Source organism: Carassius carassius, chromosome 3, assembly GCF_963082965.1.
Source record: "Carassius carassius chromosome 3, fCarCar2.1, whole genome shotgun sequence".
NCBI lineage: Eukaryota > Metazoa > Chordata > Actinopteri > Cypriniformes > Cyprinidae > Carassius > Carassius carassius.
The window spans coordinates 29,566,857-29,585,326 of NC_081757.1; the positions used below are offsets into that span (position 1 = coordinate 29,566,857).

The 18,470-nt window shown below is 36.9% G+C and overlaps 1 protein-coding gene across 1 annotated transcript in view; it reads right to left on the reverse strand.

Annotated features, from left to right (window-relative positions):
- adam19a (ADAM metallopeptidase domain 19a) overlaps window positions 1-18,470 on the reverse strand; it is a 77,377-nt gene that overhangs the window by 51,562 nt on the left and 7,345 nt on the right. The window contains exon 2 of the mRNA XM_059535748.1: window positions 13,650-13,729. Within this exon, the coding sequence (XP_059391731.1) occupies window positions 13,650-13,729 (80 nt within the window). The remainder of the gene's footprint in view (window positions 1-13,649; window positions 13,730-18,470) is intronic.

Below are 18,470 nucleotides of genomic sequence, written 5' to 3' on the forward strand. Positions count from 1 at the left end.
GGCTGAGCCCATTTTTATGTGAAGAATAAGGTGGATATGGTTTTCTCAGCACACATGCACAGAAAGCAGCTGTCACATACTGTAGCATGTGAGTACTAAACAAAGTTCTCTTTCATGTCTTATTGCACTTTAATTGTCAAATGCAAACAAGTTTGTGTTAAAAACACACATGAGTTGCACATAATTTTCTGCACCAAGGACCTGAAAATAGCACTTAAATTGTAAAAAATGCTACTTTTTTTGTGATATGTCACCTTTAAATTAATATTATAAACATGCAGCTAGTGGACTTATGGCTTAAATGAATGACCATTGGGCAACCACATAGCCACACCCTGCTAACTACCCACAACACCCTAGCAACATTTGTACAAACAAGTGCCAATCATATTTACCCTCAAAATTGTGAAAAACCCATAGCTCCCACCAGAGGTGGAAAGTAACGAATTACATTTACTCGCGTTACTGTAATTGAGTAGCTTTTTTGTGTACTAATACTTTTTAAAGTATTTTTTTAAATCTGTAATTTTACTTTTACTTAAGTATATTTTGTTTAAAGTATTGTACTTCGCTACATTTTAAAACACATTAAATACTGAGTAAAAAAAAACAACAACAAAAAAAAATCGCTCCCTGGAAACTACGTCAGTAAATAATGGGCAGGAGGGCAAACTGGCGCTAAAATCACAAGAAAGATGCAGACGGTCAAAACAGGCGTTAGTGGTGCAGACACCGCTGAAAACGAAACCCCGTCATATTCTGAAGTTGAACTCGAAGGAAATGAAGTGTACCCCTGGCCATATGTATGCTCTATTATGCTGTGTAAGCTGTACTTGCTTAGGAAGACCAAACTAGCAGCTTATAAAATCTCGACAAGACATCAACCCTTCGCAAGAATGTAGAGGTAAGCTAAATAATTGCATCGTTGCATTGGTGGTTAAAATGAAGCTTTGACATTTTAGCAAGAGGTTTTGCACAAATTAGCCAAAAAGACAGTGGTGAGGAGTGTGCTATATATATCATCTGCGATGATATCATATTTTTTGTTTTAATGATGTGCGCGCTTATAGTGCGTTCTTTCACTGTGTGATTCAGTCTCCTAAAATGCATTTAGAATCATAGGCGCCGATACCGTGGAGCACCCACGGAAAATACCGAGCACCCACGGAAAATGAGCACCCACGTGTGCCAGTGCCAGACTGCCAGTAGGCTACATTTATTTAAAATTAAACATTGCAGTTGGCGCTATGAAGCGTCTGCCACACTGTGATTGGTTATGTTGTTGTCAGTGACAGTGACATAACCAGTCGCATGCATGTTCCATATCCTATCCACCAATCACAGCGTTTCTGAAAACGTCCCATCCCCCACTATACAGTGCCGTGCGAGTATGTAATCATTTAATGCTTTCCGTAATCACTAATCATTAATCAGACTAAAATGGACAGGTTTGTTATAAAAAAAAGCCAAACCTATTAATATTGATATATCGACATTATTTTACTGGATCTAGTGGCTTTGGCTTTTTGTGAATAAACGTCCAGTATTTTTTCTCTTTCAAAGTTTTGTCTGTCATGTTCTTCCACCTCATTTCATACCCAGCAGTACGTTAATATGTAAATGTTACGGTACATTCCCTAGACTCCTTAAAGTTCGTAACAGGGTTTAAATGGGAACATTTTTCTGCTCAAGTATAGGCCTATATACGGGTTAAAAGAGGAAAAACTAATGGACACAAAAGTAGCCTACTTTTGGACAGAATACAAGTTCTTTGTTAAATACATAAAATAAAAAAATATTTTTTTAGCCTATATGAATAATGGATTCGAAACCTCAAAGAAAAGCCATGCCACTATCAAAAGAAACCTCGAAACATAAATGAGGTAGACATTCCCAGAAACTCATTATTTTAGTCGCAACAATCGGTTAATGGAAACGCTATCCTTTCGCAATAGTCTTTTAATCAATATTTACAAAACATTAATTTCCCAAGAAGCTGAACGCATTAGCGGTTACGTGTCAGTTAAACTTTTCATCTCCAATCCTGTTTGTATTTTTGAGAAGTGACGCTGTTGTGTGTGTTTGTATCGGCCGCTGTCCATTAGCCTAAGGTTCTGAAATGCAATATTTTTTTAAATTTTTTAAATGGCTTGCGCCCTTGAGCACCCACGGAGAAAAACATAAATCGGCGCCTATGTTAAGAATGATCACAAAATTGAAGATATAGGGGCAGAAAATTCACATATTTATATAATTTCATACATTAAATCAAAATCACACAAAGAATGCCGTCTTTTCCTCCAAAAATCATCATGAATATATACATACATACATATATATATAACAGTTCAGTAAACAAGTTAATTAAGAGACTTGCGTTTTAGACACCATATTGCCTTTTTTAGCTCTATTTCTAAAACAGAAAATAATTCCAAACACAGCCACCAAAGCACAGTTTTGCGTCTCTGAGCAACGTGACAGTGTTTCGTTCCTGAATGAATCAACTGTTTAAATGATTCGGTTCAATCGCAATGACTCACTTATTAACAGTGACTTGCTGACACATACTGGCCATTTTAATATCACATTTAAAGTATCTTTTGATTTTTTTAAATAATTAATTTCTTATAATTTCAAATGAGTATTCAACATTTTATGTTTTGTATATCAAAACATTATTCATGCATTTGTAACTGCACTTTAAATGCATTCTTGTCCTGCACTAGTGTAATACATCTAAATGCCACTTCCAATGAATCTACTGCATTTCCTCTGCATTAAAAGATGAGTTTGTTGATACTGATTTGCCTGGTAACAGCCCAAATGTTTTATTATTCTAAATAACTGATTCCTTTAATTAAAAACAACTAGTTTGAGATTAATAGACTTATCCCAGGGGTGTCAAACTCAGTTCCTGGAGGGCCGTAGCCCTGCAGAGTTTAGTTCTAACCCTGCTCCAGCACACATATCATGTAGTTTTCAAATAAACCTAAATGATTAGATTAGCTGGATCAGGTGTGTTTAATTAGGGTTAAATCTAAACTGTGCAGGACTGTGGCCCTCCAGAAACTGAGTTTGACACCCTTGGCCTGTCCCATTTTTGACTCCCTCCCACTGTTAAAATGTAACTAAGTAATTTTTACTCTGAGTAAATTTTAAATGAGCTACTTTTTACTTTTACTTGAGTTGATTTTTAGACTGGTACTTTTACTTGTACTTAAGTAAAATTTCATTAATGTAATGGTACTTTTACTTGAGTAGAATATTTTTGTACTCTTTCCACCTCTGGCTCCCACACAGAAACTCTGGCAATCCTGTATAAGACCCTTGCAACTTTTGCATGGCCAATAACCACTCACATTTTCTTCAACAAGTAAAAATCTAGTTTCTGATGCAACTGTGGAGAAATTATTGGAACATAAAGACATATTTTCTATGTGAAGAAAGAAAATGCATTAGAAACCACATGACTACACATAGAGACATCTGTCAGAATGTTCTAGGCTGAGGGGGAGTTTAGCTCCATGGAATAATGCGAGAGGAGACGAGGTGGATTGAGAGAAGTTCACATCTCACAAATCAATCGGGGAAAGGTTGAGAAGGAAGAAATGAGGAGTTGCAGAGGGGGTCACTTTTTCTAAACATGCAATCACTTACCAACTCCAAGAGTTTCATGCCGCTGTCAAAGAGACAGGTGAAGTGACTATAGAAGATGTCAGAGGACAACGGGAGAAATGGATGTTAGAAAAGGGGAGATAGAAAGATGAAAGATGAAGACTCACTGAAGTGAAGCCAGACAGCTTGAAGTGATTGTCCAGAAGTGTATGACACATGTTGTCGTAATATTTTGTGTGAGGTTTTGTAAGTAATGCCACTGGACTTCAGATTCGGAGACTTAGCAGTCAAAACATATCGACACACTCTAAATCTGTTATCATTTAGCATTTCATTCTTGTCAAACACTTGATTTGTGTTGGTTTCATTACTTTTTCACAGGTACAGCCAATTTAGTTTAGGTCACCCTGGAAAAAAAAAAGGACACCTTCCTCAAATGACAATATATTTTCTTTAAAAAAGTTTAGATTAAGCAAACCCTTTCGGACACCTCTCCAGACTCTTCATCACTTCAGTTTAAATATTTATATGAGGGGAATCAGTCATTCCTCTGTTGACATGATTACATCTGAATGATAAATGAAAGAGCAACACTAAGTCAGGGAGTTGGGCACTCAGGCGCGTGGTATCTGCAATCCCAGAGGTCATGCTGGGCTGCAAGTTTGTATTCTTTTGTTTCAGGCTGCACCATACTGGGACTTTGCATTTGTGCCAAAGCATGCATTTCAGCTGAACATTTTCAATCACAACAGAATGTAGCTTCTGTAGACTGAAACCAATAACATTTGGCATCACTGCCAAAAAATGTGGCATAATATGTCATGTTTGAAAATACTTTACATAGATCTGATTGAAATTTGAGTGCTGCAACAGAAGATTTTCAGGAAATTCAGCTTGTTTGCCACCCTGTGATATCATATGGTTTCAGAAGACTTTGAATATAGTATACTGATCACTTGTATTATACTTTTATGGCTGTGTTTTGTCTCTTTACAGAATCCATTCTCATTCACTTTCTTTGTATAAAATAGAGCACCTATGAACTATGAAAAAAGAAAGTCAAATGGGTCAACTAAATGTTAACCACTTTATCCCTTTAAAAACTGAGCAGTGTTGACTTTCAAACTCTCCTTATGTTTGCTATTACTCTTCCAAATGATGTAATGATCTGTATCAATGCATTTTAGGTTAGGAAATCCCACATTTAAAAATGATGAATTCTGGATGCAGCAACGAGAGCCGGAGGGGCTGAAAATAATGTATTGCCATGCGAGTTGGTCTAAAAACATTGGAAGTATAGAGATGAATTCAAATTTGATGTACTTTCACACTCTCTTTTTCACAGAATGCCAACTTGTGCTTTGCTTCGGTAAATATTCGGATAGGTTTAGAAGCATGACATCCTTTCTCAAAGATGAGACCATGATAGCACATAATAGTAGACTGGGACCACAGAAGAACCTCATGAAAGTGTGCTTACATCAGCCGAGGGAATCAAAGGAAATGTGATTTCACATGAAAACCACTCACTTCTTAATGTGACGAATTGTCCTAGATTCATATTCACTTGGTAAGGAAGCTAATTTTCGGTAACCGTATTTCTCTGTGCATACATTTTTCCTTTGAACTTACTGGACACATTTTGACTAATGGGGGTAAGAGATTATTTAGCTTCCAGGCGCTGCACATATGAGACTTTTTATAGTGCAGTTATCAGCTTTTGTAGACAGACGGCTTTGAGAGATGTGGAATCAGCTATGAGGACAATCTTTTTAATATAACCTGTTTGCCATTAAGGGAGTTGTGTGCACCAGATCAAATTTACCACAGTCTCCTCATGACATTCCATCCTGGAGGACTCATCATCGCTCATTCTTCGTGTGTGACTATGTCGAAGAGGAGTCACACGAGAGATGAAGCAAAGATTATTTGGGGGAAATTGACTGGGGCTAAAAGCAGCTATAGCCACATCCCGCTGATTCAAACCAACACTTCCTGGCCATTAAATAAGGAATTTAATAGAGGTTACTCTTCAATATTTATCTTAGACCTCTGTCTGAGACTTCTGAATATCTTTTTTAGTTTATTATGGCCAAGAACTGTCTGCTTAGACACACTGTCTGACTGACATGTCAGGAATGTACAGTTTGTTTTGGTTTTAAATGCTGGGGCAGGTTTATTGGAAGGTCTGTATAAAAATTATTTTGATTTTGTAATCATCTTTCCATCTAAAGTAATACATACTGGTAATTGAACAGACATATAAGCAAACTGTACAACTTGTGGATATCTAGTTGATTTGATGGCATGGCAAATCCCAATTTTTTTTCCTCAACCTTGTATGTTGTAAACACTACTTGATTTTCAGGCAGTCTCAAGCATCCTGAAATTATGTAAAACTATCCAATCAGATTAGAGTTTGCCAGATCGAGAAAGTGCTGTCTATATTTTGGATTTTGAGATAACATTTAGGCTTATTCATTTAGCAGAATGTTTTTATCCTAATTTCATATGTGTAAAACTACAACAGGTTACAATAATAATAATAATAATAATAATAATGATAAATAATTCTAGACAGTTTGTAAGAATGTGCAATTTATTTTAAAAAAAATCTCAAATATATACAGAGTTGTTACAGATTTTTGAACTCAACAAAAAGTCATTTTATACATAATCATGACCAATCAATGATGAGCTATTGTTATAGTTTTAATAAATAAACATTGCTATATAGATTTTCACTTTGTCTATTGCTCTTATTAATGTTTTAAGCATGTCTTCGTGAAAATGTAACTTCAATACTGAATTTTTTAGACTTCTTCATGGCCAGTGTTTGCATATTTCATTTCATACTTGTTCTACAGATCTCTGTACTAGTGTTAAATGCAACTGCTTTTGTTAGCATTCATAACATTCTTCATTTGGGGAAGTTGTGGCCTAGTGGTTAGAGAGTTTGACTCCTAACCCTAAGGTTGTGGGTTTGAGTCTTGAGCTGGCAGTACCACAAGTGAGGTGCCCTTGAACAAGGCACTGAACCCCCAACTGCTCCCCTGGTGCTGCAGCATAAATGGCTGCCCACTGCTCCTGGTGTGTGTTCTCGGTGTGTGTGCGTTCACTGCTGTGTGTGTGCACTTTGCATGGGCTAAATGCAGAACACGAATTCTGAGCATGGGTCACCATACTTGGCTGTATGTCACATCACTCAGAGTGACATGCATAATTATCCAACATTTTCACACCACGGACACTAAAAATTCGAGAAAACTGTCTAAATGTAATTAGCTATACATACGTACAGACACTCACGTGAAGAGGCAATTTAAATGGCAAATTAGTCATTCAGAATTTTTTTTTGATTTTATTTAATAACTTAAGAAGTGACAAGATCAGTACATTTTTAAGAAATGCTTATGGGAATTCAAAACATTCTTAACTTTCTTATTGTCAGGTTTATGTTTAGTTTTCATTGTGTGCTGTTAACCTGTTCCCCTGTGACCTAGTTTTACTTGGTCTCCTACTTGTTATTTTGTTCACCTCTGTTTGATTAATTAACTCATCAGTTCCTTTGTTTGTTTCACCCTCAGTTTTCTTTTAGTCAAGGTCCGTTCTTGTCTATGTTCAGTTGGTTAAAAGGACTTTTCTGTCTTCTCCATGGTGATCGTTCCATCTGCATCACCAACCCGTGACAATTATTAAGTTAAATGAAGTGGCGTTCAATCTTCATTATATTTCTAGCGTTCAGTGGCCTTTATGCTGAACATAATAAAAGCATCTTCTCAAAAATACACACACACACAGATAATTCTTTACAGCCTGTATTAACACACTATTTCAATGTCTTTGAGAATAATGGCACTGAAGTACCCGAAGACCTAATTGAAAATACATTCAAAGACTGACAAATCAAACGGAGACGTTTCTCAGTAGAAAGAACACCCAAATACACATATAGTCATGCACATACACTCAATTAAATCGAACACTGCATGCATACTATGGCCTAATTACACACATTTTTCACTTCACCTGCAAAATCTCTAAATGTCCACCTTTTTGAGCATATGTCCAGACTGTTTTGGAATTCAAACATGTCTCACAACTTAATAACTGGCCTTTACTTGAATAAAAACTCAGATGTCCTTCAAAATAATCATTAAAATGAACATATTTTTGGCTAGTCGTCCTCACGCACATCCACCTCTCACCAAAAGTGACTCATCTGTCCAACAAAACAACACTGAATGAAGAAACATGATTAAATAATAAAAATGGCCACATCTGAGCTAGTTTTTGTATGCTGCTTTTTTGTGGCGATGTTTTTGTGTGTATGTCTGAGCATTCAGTGCTGCTTTTCTAAACTCCCTACATCATTTTATATAAGATTTCCTGAACCGTACAAAAGACGACTTTCAGTTGGAGCATGAGGACTGTGCCAGACTGTCTTATTATGTGGCTTATCAATTCTTTAACACACTGACCAACCTTCAGACTAGCAAACACTCACATAAAAATTCTATTAAACCAGTTAATAGAAGTTCGTAATCACAGCCTTTATACGAAGAACATGTATTCACCTACTTGTGAGCATGACCCAAATGCCAGGAAGGTTCATCTTGGGGACCCACGTCCTAAGACAAATGAGCCTATTCTGTCATAGCTGCAAATTCAGCAGCAACTTCAAATACTTCACTTAAAGTGGGACTTCAGACTCCATTCAATTCAATACTAATGTTGGTTTTACTTCTGGAGGTCAAAAAGTATAACACTTTCAGTGCAAAAAAAAAAAAAATGGAGGTAGAGAAAGGACAGGGGGATAGAATAAAAAAGAGAGAGCCATACGGAGAGTAACTGTGATGGAGGGGAGGAGAGAATGATTGAGAGTGAAAGCCAGAGGGAGATAGAAGAGAAGAAAGAGGAACGTAGGGTGGGGGAAAACAAATCTAATTCCTTGCAGGATTGCTGGTGTCAAATGTGCTTATTTTTGTTTCATGGGCATCCTCCCATGTAACTTTCCACTCTCGCTCGTTTGACTCTTGCTCTCTGACTGAACTCTGAACGTATTCTCTCTGTTAAATGTTGTATTTCTACTCAATTCTATTCAACGTAGAATGTAAAACACCAAACATTTGGCATAACAATCATAACGTCTTTACCTCCAGTCTGATTTTCTGAGAATTGATTATCATTTACTCTAATTAAAATGAAATGAATTTAGGCATTATAAAAAGCACAACGCAGAAACAAAATATGCTCTGTAGCCTACTTAACTTGCAAAGTGCAATGGTTCAGTGAAGCTAGGTCTGTTCATGGTTCTCCTTTAGTCTTTCAGTCCTTCCACTGTTCATCCATCTTACAGTTTTCAATAGATAACGTTTATTTTACAGAACAGATATCTCGAAAGATCCGAGGATTTCTAACATTATGAGCACATTGCATTTTCAAGTTCTGGGCCATTTCTTTTCTGGGAGGGAGAACAAATAATATTGACTTGTACATTTCTTATTGCGAAACTCACAGTAACGTACATATTAAATTATCATTGATTGTTATATTCTGTAAAAATATGCTTGCTGAAAATCCTGCATTTTATTGTATAAACAAGTTTTAACTTTATATATACTTCTATATATACTCTTTTAAAAGTGAGTTCTCTGTTAAGAACCTAAATTGTGAGCTATTGAAAACCAACAGTTCTTCAATTGCTTAATTTAAATATCAGTGACTTCAGTGATATTTATTAGATGTCTTAATACCTCAGATCAGTCACACAATTTTGAAGAATACATCATATTTTTCTCTCTCGTTGGAACGGCCACTAGGAAAGTTAGTCAAAAATGGTGGCACCATCATGCTCTGGGCTGCTTTCAGCAGCAGGGACTGGGAGATGTGTTGACATCCAGGGCAGTATGGCTGAAGTCTACCTGGAGATTGAGAATATTTTCTCACAAAGCAAAACATGCACTGTGAGGAATTTAATAAAATAGTTAGCATTCTGAAATTATTTGTGTATGACTCAAGACCAAAACAGTTATATATATTGCACTCATCATGAATGTGGAAAATGTTAAGTGTTAGCCAAAACAAACCTTGCAATTATCTCAAATATCAAACATAACTCATTAGCCTTGGCTCATGTTTGTGTGCTCATTATAAAAAGCTTGGCATAGTGCTTGAAAAATATTTTAAACATCTTAGTAAAAAAAAAAAAAAAAAAACCTGATATGCCTTTTCTGAGTCTAGAATACCAGAAAAGTTTGGACACTGAACCCTTTTGGACTCTAAAGTCACACTTCAAATGTCTGAATGGCATTACATTTGATGCAAAATATGAAACCAAGTGCCATCTGCAAACAAATTTACTTAAAACGGCATAAGCTTTTTTCTTCTTCACATTTCTGAGCCATTTTTTGCAATTACATTTAAACATCTGGTGTTGCAAACATTTTTGTGGATGTATGAAGTCATTTCCACTCAAATTCACACAGGTGTCCTTACAAAATTACCATTGGCATAGTTAATCACATTAACTACAGTATAAACATTCTTGACAATCAGAATTTTTACAAGTATAACATTTCTGCAGTTTTATGGTTTAACTCTATTATTCCAAGTGTAATGTTGAGATGAGTTCTTACATTTTACAAATAAAACATTACATTTATATACTGTATCCTTGACTGCTAGTGCTACATATAAAACTGCCACTGCGAGACAGTCATCTACTTATCAGCACAAAGAAAACTTGTGACAGACACATATCTGTGTGGGGAATAAAAAAAAAATATTGAAAAATCTAAACCATATGCTCAATGCTTGTTGACACACAACGAGCCAGAGAATGATTTTCTTTAGCTATAAGTAGCTAACATTTTTCCTTCATACACTCAGTGTTCTGGCAGGTGGCCTGTTCCCCTGCCCCCATCCTTAGGGAAGAGCGTCTGTGTGTGTGTCTTTGTTTCAGCGAATAAAATTACATCCGCCTGACATGCATTCAGCCAAGCTCCAAACAGCACAGGGACTCATTACATCATCACCAAAAGAGCCAGAAGTTCAACCAAACGTCCAGATTCTCATGGCCTATGAGTGAGCGCACAAACGTGTTTTCTGTTGATTTGCAAGTCAACTATTAAATGAAAGTGCGAGCCTGTGAGAGACACCAGCAGTCAGGGTGAAACAACAAAGCTGCGTTCACACCGACAGCTATTAAATCGCTTGTGATCGCAGAGCTGTTGGTTTCTAGTAGGAACCTCACACTGGTAGTTGTTGCTTTGGTCCTCATCTGCATAAAGCCGAGCTCTGTTCTTGCTGCACTGGCAACAGTTGCTGAAGTCAGTATGTTGCAGGAAATCACCAACTCTTAATAGAAAATGAATATCTGATCGTTTAGTTGCACCATAGGGGTGTAACGGTACACATATCCGTACTGAACATTTTTGGGATGGGCCTTTCGGTTTGGTATGCATGTGTGTCGAACAGATTGTTCAGTTTTTTCAGGAAATTCAGACAATAAATGCTGTTTTGACAGTCTTTGTGGCGTGACTGATCGCTGTTTAGAAGCCATACGGCAGTGCAGAGTGCGAAGGTTTGAATTTGAATTGTTGAATTGATATGTGATATCAAGTTGTTACTCCGTTTCTATATTGTTGTTAATAATGATAATAAACGAGTATGTATCGAACCGTCATGTTTGTGTACCATACCATTACAACCCTAATATAAAGTAAGTAATGTTCCAGTATAATGACTAACCTTGTCATTTCTATGAAATGTGGCCATGTGATTGGTTATTTCTCTCTACAGATGGTGACATATTCACAGACTTGACCTAAATGTCAAGAAGTTACCACCACATCAATAGTCAGCACCAGTGGCAAAACAACAGCTGACACAATCTGTTTAGCTCCAGACACTCACGAGTCAAAAACGTCATGTTTATTCAAACCGAGCACATTCTGTGGATTTCAGATAGTGGATTTTTAAATCTGTGGATTTTATATAGTGGATTATTAATGGTGCAGACTTGCATGACTTCTCCCTAATGAATCAAAGTGTCGAACAACCTAGAATATCCTGTCTTACATATATAATGAACTAATAAATAGTTAAAATGTGTTTTTTTTTCCTTTTGATTTTGTCTTATCTTTCTTAGGACACCAAGTGAGCCAAAAATAGGTTCATGATGTCTTTACTGGCTCATCCCACATATACAGGCCATAACACCTCCATACTAGACAAAAATAGATTGACCATTTAGGGACAGATAATTACGAACTTATTTTGCCGTTAAAATAGTACTGTCAGAATGTACTAAAGACGCGCAGTGAAGAATTTACACTAAAAAGGCGCAAGGTGAGTTTCCCTTTCAGACGCAACATTTATGGGAGGACAGTATTAAAATGAATCACACAATGTGATTTACTAATGTTTACGATCATCAAATTACTGTTTTTTGCGCCAATAAAGCATGTCTTAAAGCAAGCAGTAATTTGCGCTGCTCTTGGTAGATTGTGCTGTTCATCAGTATTCTTTAATATGCGCAATTTGCGCATTGTCAGTAAATCACCTGCAGAATTTTCCCCTCACATCAGCACTTTTATGGAATTGTGCTCTAATGCTAATTTGCTCTGTTTAGTAAATCCAGACCTTAATATTGTTATAAGAAAAAATAGAGATAATTATGTTAATGTTTATTATTATAGGTTCATCATTGTTCTCATGTAAATTCAACTGGACTTGTTTTAGGGTATTTAACTTGACATTTTCAGGTTGTCTAAGGGTTTCACAACAAGCCAAGAAGGTTAGATGCATCCGAAGGGCACTGAGTTTGAGACAGAGCACAGATGTCAATATAACGGAGAAATCAGACTGAGTGGATGCTCAAGTGAAGGGCACAAGGATGTGTGCACACTCACACGTGAGTGGCCGTGTTGCACATGAAATGCAGCTACACTATTCAAGGATAGGAAAATTTCAGGGAGAGCTGGGACTTTAAATCAACCAATAGGAATTGATTCTTCTGGTCAGGTCAAACTATTTCATAGTGAACTTAATGAATTATTTATATGGTATGTAATATTTATATAAGGTTTTCAGTGGCTAATATAGACAACTGGAGAGTTGGTGGCTGAAATACCTGGTATGTAATATTCATATGTTTTTTTTTTTTTTAAACATCCACGGCTGCATTTCCCAAAAGCATCTTAGACCCATTGCCACCAACTTAGGCTTACAATGCTTTTGGGAAACGCAGCCCAGATGGGTTACTCCAGGCTTACACAACAGAGCTGTCACCACTGAATGCTCATCATGCGGCAACTGGACACAGAACGAGGAGCCAAGATTAGAGCAGCTGCTTGAAACTCCACTACATTGTTGTCATTGTCTTGAATAAAGAGGAGCTCTTTTAGATGCTTCAGAAGGCAGGCGGTCTCCTAGACTGCATGAAACCATCAAGCTCTTCCAAAAGAACATGCAAACATGAAAAAGCTTTTTAGTTGCTTGTTAGAAACTCTGAATGTTAGAACACCTGCAGCGATCAAACGCAAGGGTCTGTCTGGATTCCAGGCCTTCCTCCGAATGGAAGAGTCTAAAATACACACCAACCAAGATTCTCTACAAGCTTTCATAACTCAGATAACAAGAACCAGAACCCTAGAGTGCTTATCAGGAGCTGCTTTCTGGCAGTGATGCTGCCACCGCAAGCTGCAAGAGACAACAACTACATATATCCTTCTAAATACCCAATAGACTGGCTTGTAAGACACTGGCTTGACCTTCTTCATGAAAAAAAAAAAATCACTATGTTGTACATTGGATTGCAAAAAACCTTTGCCACATGGCTGAAATCTACAAACATACTTTATTGCACAACACACCATATTGTTTGGAAAACTTACTGCTGAGACCAAGAAAACAGTGTACAACGTTGATAGTAAAATTGATGAATATTTAATGTTATACTGTATATATATATAAAAATATGTATGTGGTGATTATTTAATTTTTTTTTAATTATGGTTACTTGGTCTTACCTTAAATGATGTTTCAGTCTCTTGCTGTGCTGTTCTGCGAGAGATCCAGTGTGCTGTTACTCTTTGTCCTCTGTCTTCCACTGAAAAGAAAGAGATGATGCACTGAGATGATGGGAGGTAATAAATGTTTACTGACATTTAGGGGTGTCCCCGACTAAGGATTTGCATAGTCGAATCGGAAATTTTAGAATCTTGCCGATATTCGACTGATAGTCGAATCATATGTTTGGGGGCGGGGCAAAATACATTGAGTCAAGTCATACATCCTACAGTCATAATTACTGATGTTAACACAAACAGGGAAAATGTGTAATGAACACCTTACAGATATAAATGGGGTAATAATGTTTTATGTTTTGATTAACAGATAGCTAACACTTAATGTCGACGAAACTATAACAATTTATTATTTTTTATACACATGAACATATCTGCGGGGCTCTGAATGCGAACTCCTTTTGTGGAAGCATTCTTCACGAAACAATGTTCAGAAACAGCAGCTAAACTCAAAAAATTTATAGCATTTTAGTATAATGGTCTTCTCATTATAATAGTATGTATATAACAGTTTCAGTCATAGTTATTAATATTCTGCATTGTAGTTTGACCTGCTCACGCTGTGCCCTGAAGAGATATCTTCACCGTAGGACTACAATGAAGCACTTGACTCAAAACCAAATGCATCTTATATCAGGTAAATAATATATCCACAATGTATATACACCGGCTGAAATGTTTTGAAATCACTTGTACCCTACCTGTTCGAAAAAATTCAGTCTCTGCCTGTGTCAGTTTGAGTCTTGAGTTTAAATCCCTGTCGCCAAGATGCTCCTCTGTCGGTCACGGATTATGGAAATTGAAACATAAATCTATAGGGGTGGTTGGTATTATCACGCACTTTAAAATATTAATTTGAAGCTTCTTTCTTTTCAGATTCTTACAGCTTTATCATAGTAGGCTGTATATTAACTTTATAATTGGGATAAAACCGGTAGTTCTATGTGAAATCAGACATTTGAGATCCTCCATATAGTCAAAATGGCATAATAAATAACACCCCGCGAATATTCGACTGTTAGATTGGTAGTCGAATCAGGCTCCTCGAATCAAAGCATCGATTCGTCGACTATTCGGGGTCATCCCTACTGACATTTAAGCCTCACTTTTAGGGTCATTGACATCAGTGTTGTGGGTAACGCGTTACAAAGTACAAAGTAACGCGTTAGAGTACTCTAATTAACTTTTTCCTGAAATGTGTAACGTAATGCGTTAGTTTCGTGCGTAAGTAATCAGTAACTTCGTTATTTAAAAAAAAAGTAATCCGTTATTTTAAGGAAAGGAAAATCCCGACTGCAGCCTGCCTTTTGTCAGACAGTAGGCCTAGGTCTACTGTGCCACCTGCGGATGTATAAGTGGAGCCGAAGCTCTGTGATCGTAAAGTCAATGGCTGTGATACGTCTGTGCCCTGCGCCTGACCCTGTGTGTGTGGGGGGGTTTTTTTCGAACTCCCGGCAAGATGGCAGAGAGGACAGCGTTTGGTTTATGGACTGTGTTAAAGCGAATTTAGGCTTGTGACTGTGAGTGGCACTTTAATAATAATTAGTTCGGCTATTAAGCGATTTGTCATTTGCCTGTGTGGCAGTGAAGGATTTAATTCAGTTTGTTATCATTTTTGTTTGACAGGCAGCTGTTAATTTCTGTTAGATCGTTGGCTGGCTGGTTGTTCATCATTTCTAAATGTATTTAAATCTGCAAGCCTGTTAAGGTTGTGTTTACAAGTAAGCATACTTGTACTTTGATAACTGCATTATTTAAAGTTAAAGAAAAATCAGGAGTTATCTTGTGGTAGGCTACTCATAATATACAGTAGCCTAGGCTACCCGGGCTGGGTAGGTGCGAATTTTGATTAATAATATGTTCTGTGATAATAAATAAATAAAACGCCATGTGGAATAGCCTATTGCTGACTGTCTTTCCTGTTATTGTTATCCTGCAGTGTTAATTTAGTCGGATGACTGACGTTATTCATTGTCGGGAGTCACGACTTAGGTGCATTTAAAGGGGCCGGGGGCTGTGTCTGTCATGTGTGAGCCGCTGCAAACGGCTTTTAATTTTTGGTAACGCATGAGTACTCTAACGCGTTACTTTTATGAATAGGTAACGCTGTATCATAACTGATTACTTTTAATTGATGGTGACGTTGTAACCTAACTAACTACTTTCGTAGTAACTATAGTACTACTAAGGTATAGTATTACTAAAGTAACTATACCCAACACTGATTGACATATAAGAGTGTCCATGATAAAGAAAGGGGTAAATGTTTTTAAAATCTAGTTTAAAATACATGTACATGTTCTACGAAATGTACTCTTGATTCTATCTTGATTTCAGCAAATTTTAAGTTTAATTTTAAAGCCTCTAAAAAGTCACGCGGTACAACAATCATAAAAAAAAAGTACAAAGAAAAAAGTTTTCAGTAGTGTATTTTTAATATATATTTTAACAAATATCTTTTGTTTTGAAAGTTTTGAGTGGTGGTATCATAAGACATTTTTCGTGACCTTGTGCCATCTCACAATAAAAAAAGCCAAAAGTATCTGAGACTTATTGACTTAGGGGCATGGTATGGTTTCAGTGAAATCCTGCAAGCTCCTCCAGACTACTAACCACGTTTGTGCTTTTATCAAGCCTGAAACCTTATGAAAGTTGAACATGGACGTGTTAGTTATGAGAGTACAACATAGTTTGGCAATCTAGGCTTGGTATTAAGTTAATCAACTCTAGAGAGGCAGCTAAAAGTGGGCAGCAGGTCACACTATTAATCTCCCTCAATCACTCATGATTAAGAGGAATAATCATCCTCATAAATCATTTTGAACGTCTCAGCTTTCATGCACTTGATTTAAAGCTCTCGAGGGATCCAGAATTAGATGCTAAAATTACAAGCTTTTACAAGTTGATTATCAGCACAGCTAAACTGGCTGTGCATTCTCTCAGATAAAGAGAAGAACGGGGGGAAAGAAATGAGAGGTGTGGATTTTTCTCTGACCTTCCTCTCTTTTCCTCAACGATAGCACTTTTCTTTGCAAAAAGAAACAAATAGGTGTCCCTTATCAGCTAGATCCCAGACATCTGGGGTCTCACACAGAGCTGTCATGCACACAAATGTGGAAAAATAAAATCATTACTGATCTCAACATATCTATATATGGCTGGAGTTTATATATTATGACACATGGTTAAAGGAAGCAATAGAATTGATCTGGAGGGGAGTGTGTGGGCATGATCCTCACAAGACCATCCTTTTTCCAATATGCTTTTCTAATTCCAAATTGTCTGTTTCCAAATATCTGACTCGTCAAAAATCAGCCCCATCTAAATTGCTGTGGCTTGTCAATCACAACGCAATGTATCGCATTTCTGTAATCTATTCTGGTTGTAACCACAGCTCGTTTCCACAATAAACATCATCAAAGGCCAAGTTTGAGTTCTGGAGACGCAAAATAATCAGCCTGTCGCCTGCACAACATAAATCCAGAGAATCCATCAACGCAGACTATGGCCTCTAGAGAAAACCATTTTCCAAAACTAATAGGTTTAGAGAAGGCATTAGCTGCAAGCCAGCCTAAGACATTGTTCCCAAAGAATGATCTAAGAAGGCCAGAGCTGGCTTGAGGGCAGTTACTCTTCAAACACAGCGAAATTGACCTTCCTCTGGTTGACAATTATCTGCCCGTCAAGTCACTCAACTGCCATGGGGGTCCCAAAGAGCCTTACTTTTTCACTTCCCCTCTTACCAGGCTTTTTAGGAACAGACCTCAGGAGAAAAGTAGAAGTCTGAAGGAGAAGAGGATTAGTATTCTTCCCCTTTTTGCTATCTGTTCACTTTCCTCTCTTGCTTTCCTTGGAAGTCTCATTCTTACACAAAACAAAAATAGTATTCTATATATTTATATACAGTATATTTCTAATTTCTTCAAATATTAACTTTCATATTTCACTCAATTTATGTACACCTTAAAAATATTTTTAAAAAAACTGAGATTTCCTCATATTTTAACACCTCCAAACAGGAATGTGTGTATAATCTTTGATTTCCTGATTCTCACGCCTCATTACGGAGATGAACAATATTGAGGTCAGACCTGAGGATGGGATAGAGTGTAACTGACAGATCCGACAGGATGTCAGCTTTAAAATGCCAAAAATGAAATATTGCACCAGATGTTACAGAAGCAGGTTACACCCATACTGTGTTCTAAAGAGGCCTAATGAGTGTATCCAGATATCCAGAACAGATGTAAGAAAGCACATAAGATCCATAAAGCAACGTTGCTGTTAGGATTACGTATCGATCACAAGGTGAGGACAGAATACAAAGAGAGAGAAAAACAGACGAGATGATTATGATTTCCTGTCACTACTGAAAGAGACAGAAAGGGAGAGAGAGATGAGAAAGAGTATTTAAAATTTGCAACCGATATGGGTTCTTCAAGAGAGTGGCCAAATGCTGATATATAGCCAAACTAATGCAATTTAATGAAACACAAAATCGCTTAAGTGAAATAAAATATGGAAAAGCAATGGCAATGTACTGTGCACAATATTTGCTTAAAACAAAGATTTAAAAAGCTAGTTTTTTACTGTTTTAATATTTTCCTATCCCAGCTTAATGTTTAAGAAATATGCAATTTGTAGGTTGACTTATCAGAAAAAGTTAAATACAGTGGTATTGTTGTGCTAAAGAAGCTAGCTTTACACAGAAACATTTGCACAACTAATGCCATGTGTTTGGGACGTGACTATCTCTGTTCTATA